The sequence below is a fragment of the Podarcis muralis genome, chromosome 17 (genome assembly GCF_964188315.1).
Source record: "Podarcis muralis chromosome 17, rPodMur119.hap1.1, whole genome shotgun sequence".
Lineage (NCBI taxonomy): Eukaryota > Metazoa > Chordata > Lepidosauria > Squamata > Lacertidae > Podarcis > Podarcis muralis.
In genome coordinates this window covers 27,328,207-27,344,435 of record NC_135671.1, presented here as the reverse complement: position 1 = coordinate 27,344,435, position 16,229 = coordinate 27,328,207, and the positions used below count along the sequence as shown (strand labels likewise).

The 16,229-nt window shown below is 43.2% G+C and overlaps 2 protein-coding genes across 2 annotated transcripts in view; both read right to left on the bottom strand.

The window, feature by feature from the left end:
* Positions 1-16,229, bottom strand: part of ADAMTSL1 (ADAMTS like 1) — a 718,478-nt gene that overhangs the window by 36,373 nt on the left and 665,876 nt on the right. The gene's annotated exons all lie outside the window — the stretch shown is intronic.
* The window catches only part of DENND4C (DENN domain containing 4C), an 84,247-nt gene that overhangs the window by 18,896 nt on the left and 49,122 nt on the right, over positions 1-16,229 (bottom strand). Inside the window, exons 11-20 of the mRNA XM_028712948.2 lie at positions 15,580-15,680; positions 13,199-13,417; positions 11,377-11,522; positions 10,233-10,268; positions 9,725-9,855; positions 8,933-9,065; positions 8,416-8,622; positions 5,792-5,920; positions 4,424-4,568; positions 2,831-2,977 (exon numbers count right to left, since the gene is read on the bottom strand). Of these exons, the coding sequence (XP_028568781.2) occupies positions 2,831-2,977; positions 4,424-4,568; positions 5,792-5,920; positions 8,416-8,622; positions 8,933-9,065; positions 9,725-9,855; positions 10,233-10,268; positions 11,377-11,522; positions 13,199-13,417; positions 15,580-15,680 (1,394 nt within the window). The remainder of the gene's footprint in view (positions 1-2,830; positions 2,978-4,423; positions 4,569-5,791; positions 5,921-8,415; positions 8,623-8,932; positions 9,066-9,724; positions 9,856-10,232; positions 10,269-11,376; positions 11,523-13,198; positions 13,418-15,579; positions 15,681-16,229) is intronic.

Sequence of the window (16,229 nt, the reverse complement as noted above, 5' to 3'; positions counted from 1 at the left end):
CGTTATTGAAGCTGACAAATGGTAACTCTCCCCAGAGGAATAAGGACCATTCCTACGGCCATTATAAGGTAAAAAGGACCCCTGGATGGTTAAGTCCAATCAAAGGCGACTATGGGGTGCGGCGCTCATCTCGCTTTCAGGCTGAGGGAGCCAGTGTCTGTCTGCAAACAGCTTTCTGGGTCATGTGGCCAGCAGGACTAAACTGCTTCTGGCGCAATGGGACACCGTGACGAGTGCCAGAGCACACGGAAGCACCGTTTACCTTCCCGCCACAGCGGTACCTATTTATCTACTTGCACTGTTGTGCTTTCGAACTGCTAGGTTGGCAGAAGCTGGGACAGAGCAATGGGAGCTCACCCCGTTGCGGGGATTCAAACTGCCGACCTTCCGATCAGCAAGCAAGAGGCTCAGTGGTTTAGACCACAGCACCACCATTATAAGAGAACAAGGGAGACGTTCATGGTGAGTTCCAGCACCTTTTTCTGGAAAAACAGCAGTGACCACATACCCCACAATAATATGCATTAGGCTGCTCTTCTCTGGGATAGAAGCTAGTTATCCCACTGCTGTTAGCTACTTGCCCGTTACACATATGCAGGGCCACAATCCTACTGAATTAACCTCTGCTGTGCCTTGGGGTCTAGGCCTCTCACTGCACAGCAACCCCCAGCTTCTCATTCGTGCAGCTGAGGGTCAGCAGAATGAGGGATCTCACCGGCTGCCAATCCCAGCAGCTGCCCAATGGTCACAGAGCTTAGGAAAACCCAGTATCTCTCTGCTATAGCCCCCTCGTTAAGTCCATTAGGTGCACTAAGATGGTCAGAAGCAGAAATGCATGCAACATGAATTTGTGCCAAGTACCAAACAGAAGTTCTGCAGCACATCTGCTTATAGGATAGCTTAAAGGTAAAGGTAAAGGGACCCCTGACCATTAGGTTCAGTCGTGGACGACTCTGGGGTTGCGGCGCTCATCTCGCTTTATTGGCTGAGGGAGCCGAAGTACAGCTTCCAGGTCATGTGGCCAGCATGACTAAGCCGCTTCTGGTGAACCAGAGCAGTGCATGGAAACATCGTTTACCTTCCCGCCAGGGCGGTACCTATTTATCTACTTACACTTCATGCTTTCAAACTGCTAGGTTGGCAGGAGCAGGGACCAAGCAATGGGAGCTCATCCCGTTGCAGGGATTCGAACCGCCAACCTTCTGATTGGCAAGTCCTAGGCTCTGTGGTTTAACCCACAGCGCCACCCGTGTCCCTATAGGATAGCTTGCTTAACGGCAAACGGGTTTTTGCTTATTGCCAGGGGAGCTTCCTGGCATTGTGCCCAATCTGCGATTAACCGATTAATGGAAAGTGCCTAACTTCGTTCTTACAAGTAAGTGTGCCACACCAACTGGTCATTGTTTACAATATCAGGTTAAGGGGGGAAAACCTCTAACTACTCCTTGCGCATCAAGTGACAAAAGAACCCCATTAATAAATGGGAAAATTTACCTGGAGTGGTTAACATTCAAGGGCAGAATTAGTGCACATTTGCCTCCAAGGCTTCGCGCCATGCAAGTCTGCACCCCACACCAAGGACAAATGCGGCACCAAGGGACAGCACAGAGCAAGAAGCAGAGCAAGAGAGATCAGAGAGAAGGAATGTTTAGTCGTTCTACAAGGCAAAAACAGCCAGGCCATCTACACAGGAAAGAGAGACTCAAAATGCTTTAAAACGGAAAGATGTCAGAAAGTTTAGTCCAGAAAGTGAGAGAAGAGGAAAAACATGGACAGGCTATGAGGAAGATCTCTGTGTGGCAATGCCTTCAGTTTTGTCTTTATTTAAAATGCATAACATATATCATTTGAAAGGCTGAGTGAGAGGGGGAAGAAAACATTTAAGGAGTATTCATAAAAATACACTACACAGAGCTAAGGAAAAACCAAAGAAAACCCTAAATGCACATTCGTATCTGGCCACCAAATGTTGGTTGCAATCTATAATGTTTCTACCTGATGCAAGTTATTGCTGATTTGGCTGAAACACTATATTCCACATTGAGTGTGCAGCTGCTTCTTAGCAATTTCCCCTTTTCCCTCCCCGAAACGTAAGCCAAGTTCAAATATACATTTTTATATACATATAACACAATGCTTTTCCTGCCAACAGGCTGTTTGCCAATTTGTAATTTGAACAGCATGCTCTATTCTTATCAACAGATTACATGTATGTACAAGAATTTGCCTTATCCACTGGCTTCTGAAGACTAAATTGCTCTAGGGTGGGCGAATTCAAGTTCCAAGCTGACACAAAGCTACATTTCCTTATTATTAATCAACAGCACTGTGTCATGTCCCCCCCCCCTCTTTCCCATTAATATTGTCCCCAGTTATTCCTCCTTTAGGACCCACATCATGAGATGTGGAACAACACCAGTGAGATACTTCTATGCCTGAACCCTGTGATTGACACATGCCGTTCGTTTCCTGATGATGACCCCGTGAACTATGTCCTGATGGATTCGGCTGTTCAACTCTCAAAATTTCACAGTACACAATTTCTTGCAAACAGAGAGAACGACGCAAGGGAAATTCAAGTCAGCAATGTATTAGGACAGTGGTTCCCAATGAGCTAAGGACTGCAGACCCCCTGTTTTTCAAAAGCCAAAAGTAGGACCCCCGCTTTTGAAAATGTTGATACCTCTATGGTAGTTTTTGTTATGTGGATGGTGCCGCGGACCCCCCCGGTTGGGTCGCACGGACCCCTCTGGGGTCCACGGACCACCAATTGGGAACCACTGTACCAGGAGGAGGGTGTGCAGTTAGTGAAACCCAACGTATCTAGTACCTGTGCTAGAGTGATTAGCAATGGAATCAAGCCTGACTAAGTCTCTGACGAAGAAGGTGTGCTCCCCACTGTTAGCATCATTAGAACTAGTCACACTATCATGGCTCACCGTGTCCCCATCACTTCCACCCGTGTGCATCTGAGGAGCTGAAGACAGGAACAAGAGTGAATTAGATACAAAAGGCATGAATATTTGAAAAAAAGAAAAGAGACAGTGGCTGGCCGCATTCAGAGAATGCGCTAAACCAGGATTCGCCAACCTCGGCCCTCCAGATGTTTTGGCCTACAACTCCCATGATCCCTAGGTAGCAGGACCAGTGGTTAGGGATGATGGGAATTGTAGTCTCAAAACATCTGGAGGGCTGAGGTTGAGGAAGCCTACACTGGACCATCATGAATAACTCTCTCCTCCTCCATCCCTCCAGTGCAGCAGCAAAGAGATCATTTCAGCTTCGTATTCACTTTCTTTTAAGTAAAGGGTAAAGGGACCCCTGACCATTAGGTCCAGTCGTGGCTGACTCTGGGGTTGCGGTGCTCATCTCGCTTTACTGGCCGAGGGAGCCGGCGTACAGCTTCCGGGTCATGTGGCCAGCATGACTGGCAAACCAGAGCAGCACACGGAAATGCCGTTTACCTTCCCGCCGGAGCAGCACCTATTTATCTACTTGCACTTTGACGTGCTTTTGAACTGCTAGGTTGGCAGGAGCAGGGACCAAGCAACGGGAGCTCACCCCGTCGCGGGGATGCGAACCACCGCCCTTCTGATCAGCAAGTCCTAGGCTCTGTGGTTTAACTCACAGCGCCACCCGCGTCCCTATCGCTTTCTTTTAGCACGCATTTAATTACAGTGGAATCTCGGTTCTCGAACGTCTTTGTCGACAAACATTTTGGAACCCAAACACCGAAAACTCGGAAGTAACTGCTTTGGTTTTCCAACGATTTTCGGAAGCCGAACGTGCTATGTGGCTTCCGTTTAGAGTTCTCCTATTGAATTGAGGCTTCCGCTTTCGGTTTTCGAGCTTTTCAGAAGTCGAACAGTCTTCCGGAACGGATTACGTTCGAAAACCGAGGTCCCACAGTCCTTTTATGAATCGCTCACCCATAAAACGCCCTTGAGCGATTTCACAAAAATAAGAGAAAACACAATTATATACGTATAAAGCATGTGTAAATTTTAAAAAAAATCGGGAATCAAAATCTTTAGCAATGCCATCACATCATAAACTGTGGATCATCTTATTTTTGGTTAATGAAAAAAAGCTGAAATGGTCTTGCTCTAACAACCGGAATTGAAATTAACCACAAATTGCCCAGGTTCGGAGGACATGGAAAGCTGTTATTAATCAGAAACAGAAGCAAAAACTTCCCAACTTGTTTCTTGACAAACCATTGTCCAGAATCTGAATACCTGTGGGTAGTCTCACAAGGGATGGGGAAAGGTGCTTTTTTCCCACTCTCTTTCCAACAAGATACAGCTTGATTCTTCTCAAATTATGTTACATGGATCTTTGATGAAATCCCCTGATGCTACCTTAAAGCCAACGAGAGAGCTCTTTCTACCCAGATTCTGCAGAAGCTGGTCTGTAGGATTACCTGGTATTGAAATAGCCTGCGAACACTGTGTTGACTTTCTGAGACATTGCCTAAATTGTGCCATGCTGTGCACCACATTTCGCAACTTCGTCCAGAGAAATATACCACTGCGATTGCTGCTGGGCCACGGGCTCTCCAAAACTGCCTGGAAAAGTGAGATGATTAAGCCAATGTTTCCCGTAGTCAAAATGCTCTAACAATCTCAAATAACACGCATTTATCTACTGCAATCTCAGGGAAAATGCTCTATTTATCATCGTCATCAAACCTTTTATTGGCATCACATACAAACATCCAAAACAAATCTATACAGAATTACCACTTCCCCAGTGGCAGAACATCTCTATGTGGCCTTCCTAGATATTAAGGCTGCTTTTGACACTGTTGACAGGGGGCTGTTATGGACCAAATTGGAGACAATGGGCCTAGAACCCAGATTACTTTACTTGATCAAAAAGCTTTATACAAAGAACACCTGCCATATAAGAACAACAACAGGGAATGAAATGACAGATCCTGTCATCATAAACCGAGGAGTAAAGCTCCCTCTCTTTTTAACCTCTTTCTTAGCGACCTCGCTTCTTCACTAAAACAGGTGGACGCCCACATCCCAAAACTCAATGCATTAAACATTCCCACCCTGCTAAAGGTAAAGGTACCCCTGACCATTAGGTCCAGTCGTGGCCGACTCTGGGGTTGCGGTGCTCATCTCGCTTTATTGGCCGAGGGAGGCGGCGTACAGCTTCCGGGTCATGTGGCCAGCATGACAAAGCCGCTTCTGGCGAACCAGAGCAGTGCATGGAAACGCCGTTTCCCTTCCCGCCGGAGCGGCACCTATTTATCTACTTGCACTTTGACATGCTTTCGAACTGCTAGGTTGGCAGGAGCTGGGACCGAGCAACGGGAGCTCACCCCGTCGCGGGGATTCGAACCGCCGACCTTCTGATCGGCTAGCCCTAGACTCTGTGGTTTAACCCACAGCACCACCCATGTCCCACCCTCCTATATAATGCTATATTGCACCACAGCTGTGCTCAGTGGTTCCCCCCTTTGAAACCATCTCACTAACAGCTAAACCTGAGAGCTGCTGGAATTTTAACATTTATGGGACAATGCCGTGAAAAATATCCAATAGATTCGACGGATGAAGAAGTGAGATCCATTACCAGTTACAACAGATAGGTGGCTCAAAGGATTCCTTTCAAAATACGATGAGCACGTACGATTCTTTCAGAATTGGCCCTAAATAACAGGCCTAAACAGGAAGGTTCCTCAAGGTCATCACCCAGAGCAAGAGGAATCTACACGGTGTGTAAGGGCTTCCTCGATTGTGGTCTCCCCCAACCGCTCACCCCATTGCTTGCTTACCTTGTTGTAGTACCCATATGTGATGGCATTGGGTGCTATGCCAGCAATTTTCATTTCAAAGAGGGCCCTCACAGCCAGAACAGGATGGCCCCAAAGTCCGCAGAGCAGCATCACAACCCTATAGCACACCTGGTAAAAGATGGAAAAGTTCATATTGTTAGAAGTAACTTTGGTGCCAGATGTGACTACCTGCAAAAGATAAAAAGGCCTCCTCTATGACTTTCTGCATGAAAAAGAAAATGAAATAATGACATTTGGATTTCAGGGTTGAAGATCACGTTTGTCCATAGAAAGTGGCTTTGTTCGGTGTTATACTGGAGTGGATGAAGTGAATATTGTTTATATAGAGCAGACTTAATGAAGCACAGTGGACCAACACCAGCTGATGACATGGCTCCCCAAATCAACACAGACTGGAAACTTCACATTGGACTTCAAGCATCTGGCATTGTGTGCCTCCCCATTCTTCCTCCAGACTCTGGGTCCTTCGTTTCCAAGTGAGATGCAAAAGCTGCTCTCATCAGAAAAGAGATTTGGGGAGCCATGTCATCAGCTGGTGTTGGTCCACTGTGCTTCATTAAGTCCAGGGTCGACATAGCTGTCTACCAGGAGATTTTGGAGCACTTCATGCTTCCTTCCGCAGACGAGCTTTATGGGGATGCTGATTTCATTTTCCAATAGGACTTTGTCACCTGCCTACACTGCCAAAAGTATCAAAACCTAGTTCAATGCCCATGGGATTACTGTGCTTGATTGGCCAGCAAACCCACCTGACCTGAACCCCATAGAGAATCTATGGGGCATTGCCAAGAGAAAGATGAGAGACATGAGACCGAGCAATGTTGAAGAGCTGAAGGCTGCTATTGAAGCTTCCTGGTCTTCCATAACACCTCAGCAGTGCCACAAGCTGATAGCCTCCATGCCACGCCGCATTGAGGCAGTAATTGATGCAAAAGGGGCCCAAACCAAGTACTGAGTACATGTGCATGCTTCTACTTCTCAGAGGTCCAATATTGCTCTATTTGCAGTCCTTGTTTTGCTGATTTCATTTAATATTCTAATTTTCTGAGATTGTTAATTTGGGGTTTTCATCAGCTGTATGCCATAAACATCACAATTATAACAAATAAAGGCTTGACATATCTCACTTTGCATGTCATGAGTCTATCTCATATATTAGTTTCACCTTTTAAGTTGCATTACTGAAATCAATGAACTTTTCCACAATATTCTAATTTTCTGAGTTTCACCTGTATATAGTTCTCACTCTGAAGAAGGATCCCCTTAGCCCTTTCTCAGAGTGAGGAAATAAAAGGCAGGGAGGAGTGGGGGGGGGATGATAATACCAATAATAAGCCAGGCTAATAATGAGGGGTTGGGCCCGAAATTCCCCTCACCACCCATAGATGCCACCCCAAACAAAGATCACGTTCTTCCTTATTCCTGTGCCAAACCTGATGTGACAGCTAGGTGGATTTTCAGTTCCTTATGCCAAGTTTTGGAAGATTATTCTGTTGGCGCCAATTCAATATTATACTTTTCTCATTACTTCCAAACTTGACACCTAAGGGTGTCACCTGCATCTGCATGGAAATACGTTCTCTATTTTTTCCTATCTAAATTTGGTTGAGGCAAGGTTTAGAGGAGGAAACTCACTAAATTATTAATATTATATTATATTATATTATATTTGTACCCTGCCCATCTGGCTGGGTTTCCCCAGCCACTCTGGGCAGCTTCCAACAAAGATTAAAAATACATTAAAATGTCACACATTAAAAACTTCCCTGATCTCACTAAAGGAAGCGAGTGTGACGATATGTTAGAGCCAAGATTATTACATTCCCCATTACAGTCCAAGTGGAAGAGGAGACAAATAGTTTCAGAATAAGCTTTTAAAGTTTGCAGATGGTTTAAGCTGACCTGTCCAAAATAATTTCCCTTTTCTCCATCACTGCCATCTTTTTTCATGCTTTTCTCCCCGGGGAAACTTCACTTTCTCATCTGGCCATTAATTTATATTTTTATAGGTGAATTGTAAGAAAAAAGTTTTGAGCAATTGGACTTTTTACAAAATTACAGGAGGGTCCAGTGAAAGAAAGACATATTCCTGAGTATGTGTGCTTGACCGTGGAGCGAGGCAAATGTCATTCTCTGAGGGAAGACAACTAGAGTTTGCCGAAACTACTTTCCCACATTTAGAGAGGAAGGGGTTGTATACAGGGAACACATCATAGTTCTCTTCTTCCAAGGCTAACTCAGAAACAGCACCACCCAGGAATGATGGGTGTTAAGGCAATTTCTGTGATTAGAAAGATCTAAAGTGCTGCTAATAACTGACGGAATTCACCACATTTTCTTCCTCTGAGCAGTTACACTGGCAGAGCAAGATAGCAAGATTTCAAGTCACTAAATGGATTTCTGGCTTGCTTATTTAGACCATATCTGATTTCTGTATTCAGAGAAAAAAAGGAAATATCTGAAGTTCATTTAATCCAAAACTAAGGAAGCTTGAAATTTCTGGTAAAAAACAACAACAAAACAGCTCTACAATACAAATATCAAGCAAAGATTAAAAATGCATTTGGATCTCTTTATGTGGTATATGATTTTGTTTAACTTACTTCATCTAGTGGTTCCACATCAGTTTTCCTCATTTTAATAAGAACGTCGTATGCCTGCTGCAGGGCTCTGACTTTGGGGTGGGAAACCCTAACATAAGCTGGGAGACAAATGAACCATAAGCTGTAGCAATGGCTGAAGAGACACTTGGCCCACTGGGAAGCATTTGCGTAGTATTTCTTGGCAAGCTTATGAGCTGCTTTTATCTCCTACAGAAAAGTAAAGCAAAAGGAAAGAAACAAAACCACATTGATCAGTCGGAACCTCACATCTCACAATCCTTTAACAACATGCAGTGTGAAAGACAGAAAGCAGTTCTGAAAGTATGGCTTTTCCCAGGGTTTTAGCTCTGCTTCAAATATTCAGAGCTGAATATTCTCAGAGTTATATATTTATTTCATTTCACAATACTTATATATCACTTAATTATTATTTTTTTAAAGACCTCTCAGTTGCTTACATAAAATATATGCTTCCTCTTATATAATCTACTACATTGCTTTTAAATAAAAACCTGACCTGCTTTGTCCTCTTTGCCATAAGTGCTGGACTATTGGAAATGTTTCCTCCAGTTGAGTGCCTGCTGAAGGAAAGCTTGAGCTCTTGTGGTCTGTCAAAAAGCTTCAAGTCTAGCCTGGGGAAGGTTTTATAGCTGAAAGAGACAAGTTCAAAAGGTGTGAGCAAGCCTGTTTGTTTGTTTGTTGAAGCACAATATACTTGGCATAAGACACCACTTCGACAACTTCCAACCAAGAATTGCACATGGTGGATTTTAGCCGTACAGTAGTACCTTGGGTTATGAACTTAATTCGTTCTGGAGATCCGTTCTTAACCCAAAACCGTTCTTAACCTGATTTACCACTTTAGCTCTCCTTCCTGACCAAATGCAAGAACCTGGACATTATACCTAAGGGTCTTAGAATTAAGAACCCTCTACAATCCATCTTAGTGATGTATGGAAGTGAGAGCTGGACCATAAAGAAGGCTGATTGTCTAGTAATTATTATCACTAGACAATTTTTTAGCTTATATTTAGAATGCTAGGCTATGCAATACTGTAATACCGAGATACCTTTCTTTCACAATACATTGGGAATATCCATGCCGTAGCACATTGTTAATGAAACTGGGTAGAAAAAAAAGCAAGAAACACCAACCACCATCCATGCAACATTATCAGAATTCCGAACAGACCAAGACCAAGGTAGCAATGTAATTTTTAAAGCAGGAATGCTAATATAAAAGGTTGAAGTATAATGGGAAAATCTTCATAAATAGGATGAAGACAAAAATGTATCGAGGCTGCCTTACCTGTATTTAGGTAGCCTATCCTGTCCGTCATCAGGGGGAGGCTCAGGTGGCATGATAAACACCGTGTGTTCACTCTTCTGAGACTCATCAAGTTCAATCAATCGGGTATCCTCTGTGGAATCCGTATCAACCTGCAAATACATTGATAAATTGCACGTGATGATGCCACTTTAATGCCTTGCCTTGCATCTCTAAGTACAGGAAGCAGCACCATGAAAAAATGTATAGACATGTGCCTAGTCCATTTATTGATTTTTTATTTTTAATTATTGCCTGACCCTCACCAAATGGCCCCAGGGCAAGTTACAAAAATGTCCAGTGAAAAAAATCAACGCATGGCCAGTTTACAAGACACGCATTTTGCAGCTATCGTACACTCTGTACTAGCCTATCAAAAATTCTAAGGCATATAAATTAAACAACCACGATTCCCATTCCCACGATATTGTCCAGACATGTGAAATACCAGAAAACTCTTAAAATGTTCCTATAGGAAGTAAATAATTACCTTTTCTCCTTTTTCTGATCCTTTCTCTGGAAAAAGCTAGAAAAGGCGATAAAAATTAGAAAAGCATATATTAAAAACTCCAAAACTGAGTATAATATTTTTTTCTATACTCGTTGCCTAAGAAAAGCTGCTGCTGGATATTATACACAGAAAATTCCCAAAGGAGAAGTAGGTATACTTTTCAATGTACGGGAGATTCATGTACCAATGGGATCTTCTAGCCTGGACTAGAAAACTGAGTGAGAGACAAATCACACAGGTCCATGGATAACTCCCTCTGCCATTATAAAAGAGAGTTTGAGCTAGAGATGTGCCATTCAAAACAAGCTCCAAGAGCTCTATATTCACATAACTACAATTATTGCCAAGTCCATTCTACTACATGGGCTTCTCCATTAAGGCTGATATATGTAGGTACTGCGCTGCTATTTAGCCACACACATTCCCTGTATAAAACTACAATAAGCAACTCAACTCAAGCTGTTTCAGGACACATCATTCCTGACACATCAAAGGAGAGACTCAAGAGCATGGGTAGGCAAACTAAGGCCTGGGGGCCGGATCCGGCCCAATCACCTTCTAAATCCAGCCTGCGGACGGTCCAGGAATCAGCGTGTTTTTACATGAGTAGAATGTGTCCTTTGATTTAAAATGCATCTCTGGGTTATTTGTGGGGCATAGGAATTTGTTCATTATTATTTTTTCAAAATATAGTCCGGCCCCTAATAATAATAATAATAATAATAATAATAATAATAATAATAATAATAATAATTTATTTATACCCCACCCATCTGGCTGGGCTTCCCCAGCCACTCTGGGCGGCTTCCAACAAAATATTAAAATACCGTAATACATCAAACATTAAAAGCTTCCCTAAACAGGGCTGCCTTCAGATGTATTCTAAAAGTCTGGTAGTTGTTGTTCTCTTTGACATCTGTAGGGAGGGTGTTCCACAGGGCGGGTGCCACTACCGAGAAGGCCCTCTGCCTGGTTCCCTGTAACCCCACAAGGTCTGAGGGACAGTGGACCGGCCCCCTGCTGAAAAAGTTTGCTGACCCCTGCTCAGGAGCATTTAGCAAAGAGAATCAAAAGCCTAACACTATCACATTTAGTTAGACAAAAAAGAGAAAGAAGTTTTTACCTTTTCTACGCAGTCGTCAAAGAATGCCAGTCCAGTATCTTTGTCACTCACAAAACTGCATTCTACAATGAAGCTGCTAAATATCTGCGTCTTTGTTAAAACCGTGTAGAATTTTGTGTAGGCACGATCCCTACTTTTTAAAAACCCTAGTTAAGAAACAAGACAATTTGCTAGAGATAAAAGGTTCACAATTAACTTTATTTGCATACTGAGCTTCTTACTTTAGCAACTTGCCATTTCCCCATTATATTCTAAGTGTTTTTCGCTCATATTTCTTTATATCATTATATGCCACCCAGTTAATAACGTCCTCCAGGTGGTTAACGGTCAAAAGTTAAAAACTATAAAAAAAGCAACCCACAAGAACCCCAGAAGTTAAACAAAGCAAGACCAACTACAGCATAGAAAACAAAACACATGAACAAAAAGAGTTAAGCACGCTTGGAGATCTTAACATTCCTAGGAAAATAAGAGAGTCTTCATGAGATGTCCTGAACATAGGCACCAAGCCTGTGTTGTAAGAATTCTAAGGTCCCAATATAAAATAAACGTTCATAAATGTACAAGGCAAACACATACATAAGTATATGAACCACGTGTCTGAAATAGTACAGGAGAGCAATCCTGAGGCCATTTTGACTCTTCCAAATTGACCTCAATATATTTCTCTGCAAGGAGGGAGGCAAATGGGGAAAGCCTTCCCGTTGTCTCTCTGCTTACAAATCCTGTCTTCTTGGTGGGGGGGGGGGGAGAGGGGAAAACAGAACCAAAACCAGAAGGAGAAAGATGAATTGCCTAGTAATCTTATGCAAATTTAACCTGCCCATTTCCTTTGAGAAGCTTCTACGACAACAGCATTTTTGTGCTGTCAGTTTTCTGTTGCCACAATGAAAATGAGTATTTTCAAAAAAATTGCAATTCTGACAAAATAATCTGAATGCCAACAGTGTCCTACAGCTCTATATATTGGACAAACAGGCCAAACCTTACGCCAAAGAATAAACGGACATAAATCTGACATCAAGAATCACAAGACAGAGAAACCAGTAGGAGAACACTTCAATCTCCCAGGACATTCTATACAAGATCTCAAAGTAGCTGTTTTACTACAAAGGAATTTCAGAAATAGACTGGAAAGAGAAGCTGCTGAATTGCAACTCATTACCAAACTTAAAACCATGGAGAGACCTGGTCTGAACAAAGACATTGGATTCTTATCTCATTATACATGACAAAGCCATTTTTCACCTTCTCACCCCTTGCTTTTTCCTGTAAGACCTATTGCAGTCATTAAGAGTCGTCAACAGGCTCATCACAGCTATCTGCCAATCACCCATTCCCACCACCCTTCTGAGTAATACCCCTCCCCACCTTCTCACTATATAGAAGGATCTGGCAACTTCTGTTTCAGTGTATCTAAAGAAGTGTGCATGCACACGAAAGCTCATACCAAGAACTAACTTAGTTGGTCTTTAAGGTGCTACTGGAAGGATTTTTTTTTGTTTTGACTATGGCAGACCAACACGGCTACCTATGTGTAGATGATATTTATATATTCTAGGCTTGGTGCATTTGAGAAACCAACAAACATAAATAGGTTTTCCCATTAATTTCAACAGGGCTTGTGCAAGAAGATTCCAGCACACTCTGGTGCTGCGAAGACTTTAAACTCTACTGCTCTCCAACTCTGAAGTCCAATAACATGCAAAGTACAGCCCTGTGGATATACAGAGGACGTCTGCGAGACACAAGCTGAGAATGGCCCTGTTACTACTGCTAGCATTTCATTTCAACCAGTGCCCAGGTTCTTCTCAAAACTCACCTTGATTGTCAAACAAGGAATCTGTAGCAGTAGCTTTATTCGAAGGTGCCTGGGTGATCGGTTTAAGAAACGTCCTGTACCCTTTTAAAATAGATGCCATGAAGCGTAGAAAGGCTTCCTGAATCTCCGTTTCGAATTGCGTGTTCTTTTTGTGCCACGAGAAATCTGCCTCTATAGGGGTCATCTCGACCGCAGAGCCTTCTTGTGTCTTTCTGTGAACTGGGGTAGAGGTTGGAAGGAGGAAAGCTGAATTAAAGGGTTTTTTTTCCAGCTCCACGGGTGTGGTTTATTTAAATATTAAAAAGGCTAACCATCAAGGAATGCTTAGACAGAGGTGAATTAAGAATGAGTGCAATTTACAGCGTTTGGAACCTAAAACCACTATGGGCTTTGACTTTCAACCCTACCATTCGCAGTAACATCTTAGCTTCAAGCTATTATGTCATACCCCTTTATCAGCAGATCTGTGAAAGCTGAAATAAAAGTGTATGCTAAGTCAGTGAGGTTACTGAAACTAGCATTATGCTTGGCACTGTGCATTAAAAATATAGCCTTCAGTAAACAGCAAAATGTGTTTGTCTTTCCTAAACACACAGCAAAGGAAATCTCCTTTGCAATCACCACCCTGGCACTTTCTACCCGTCACGGGAAAATGTGATGTGTGCAAAGAAGAGTTTTAGCTGTAATGCACCATGGCTTTTTTTCCATGTGTGTGGAAGCAAGCAGTTTTACCGCAGATAGAAACAACAGCTCTTGATAAGAACCAAGAAGAGGACAAAAAGAGGAAGATAAGAAGTTCCCCTACTGATTCTGCAGGGTAAGTACACGTGCAGTAGTAATTTAGGTAAAAGGTAAAGGGACCCCTGACCATTAGGTCCAGTCGTGACCGACTCTGGGGTTGCGGTGCTCATCTTGCTTTATTGGCTGAGGGAGCCGGCGTACAGCTCCCGGGTCATGTGGCCAGCAGGACTAAGCCGCTTCTGGCGAACCAGAGCAGCACACGGAAACGCCGTTTACCTTCCCGCTGGAGTGGTACCTATTTATCTACTTGCACTTTGACGTGCTGTTGAACTGCTAGGTTGGCAGGAGCAGGGACCGAGCAACGGGAGCTCACCCCGTTGCGGGGATTCGAACCGCCAACCTTCTGATCGGCAAGTCCTAGGATCTGTGGTTTAACCCTCAGCGCCACCCACGTCCCAGTAGGAATTTAACCCCTTCTATAATTTAACCGCTTCTATATTACCAGCCGAGTTCACACTTCACATCAAAGCATAGTTTAAAAAAATAATATCATTACCAGCATGTTTTTGCATGCTACTCATATTGTCCTTCTTTGTTCCTGCTGTTGGCACCAGGGAGAAAACAAACCAGATTGGTTTCACTTCCACACAAACCAGAGCCCATGGTTTGTTTCCTCCTAGGAATAAGCATCAACTTCCAACTAAACCACACGTCCTGGCTCACAAATAAAGGGAAGCTAGTCTCTGGTAGGGCTGGGCGATAAACAGTAGAACCTCGGTTTTTTAATGTAATCCGTTCCGGAAGACCGTTCCGAGTTCTGAAATGTTTGAAACCCGAAAACTCAACAGCCGACAGCTAGGCCTCAGGACCTTGCACTCAGCAGAAGCTGTGTGGCATGTTCAACTTCCGAGGTGTGTTCGAAAACCGAGGTATCACTGTATTGATATATCGTCCAAAATCAGTTTGATGTTCATATTGTGATAATTGTTTCATCATATCTGAGCTGGCAATATATCATGAATCACAATGTGTGTAAGGGCTAGGCGATATCTGGTTTTCAACATTGCGATAACTCACTAGCTCAACCTCACAATATCACCAGCTAAACATTGCAATCTGCCACAATGTATGAAATTAAGGATGGAACTATACAGAGGCAAACAGGACAATGTTGGGGCAACTGCCACTATGTAGAGGTCTAAAACGGATAAATGATTGAGTGGGTGGTTGCTGAACAACTCCAGGCACATCTGGAGGATGCGGACCATTTGGATCCCTTCCAGTTGGGATTCAGGCCTCATCATGGGACTGAAACTGCCTTGGTTGCACTGGTCGATGATCTCCGGTGGGCTAGGGACAAAGGTGAGAGCTGGATCTCTCAGCGGCCTTTGACACCACCAACCATAACATCCTTATGGACCGTCTAGAGGGGCTGGGGGCACCGTTATACAGTGGTTCTGCTCCTTCCTCCTGGGCTGTGTCCAGAAAGTGGTGGTGGGGAGGATGAGTGTTCAGACCCCTGGGCCCTCTTGGGTATCCCATAAGGGAAAAGGAGCAGTTCCCCCCCCTTATAACACCACCATTATAATTATCTTCTTTTGCTTAAATCAACTTTATTCTCCTTCTACACCATGGTTTACCTAATGCCAGTTGTGGATGCAATTTCTTTAAGGTGCTGAGAAGGCTTTTGCATGGCTTCTTAGGAAGCTGCTTCCAGTTCATGCTCTTCTTATCATCTGATCTACACGATTGAGAAAACACACACAAATCAAAATGGATATATGTTTAAAGGTGGAAAATGTATTGCTTTAGTCTAGCATTTCTTAATGCCCAAGAAGAAAGGAAATTATAACGCTCCCACACCCCAAAGCACCTTTTGTTTTTTTTGAAGTGAAACATCTGGTAGCAGCTATTGGGTTTCGTGAAAAAGCGATAGAGCTCTCTTAACTGAATTTGGATCTAATCCCAGAACACACGAATTTTATTTAAGTTTGATTTAGGCAGTATTCCAACACGGAGTTGCCTATCTTATTTCAGCGTCTGCATTTTTAAAAATGGTTTTCCACATTTTAACTGATTTCCCCCTCCAGTCGGGGAAGGAGGAAATCGCTCAGGTACAATTAAATTTGGCAGGCATACAATTTTGTACCTTCATTGGATTTTTAATTTTAATGAGTCTTGAACGTAAGAGTATTTTCATGCATGGCAACAGATTCAAGTGTTTTCATTTTTCAGATATGCCTTTAAACTATTAAAACTGCAAGAAATGCAAATATTCAAAACCACGATG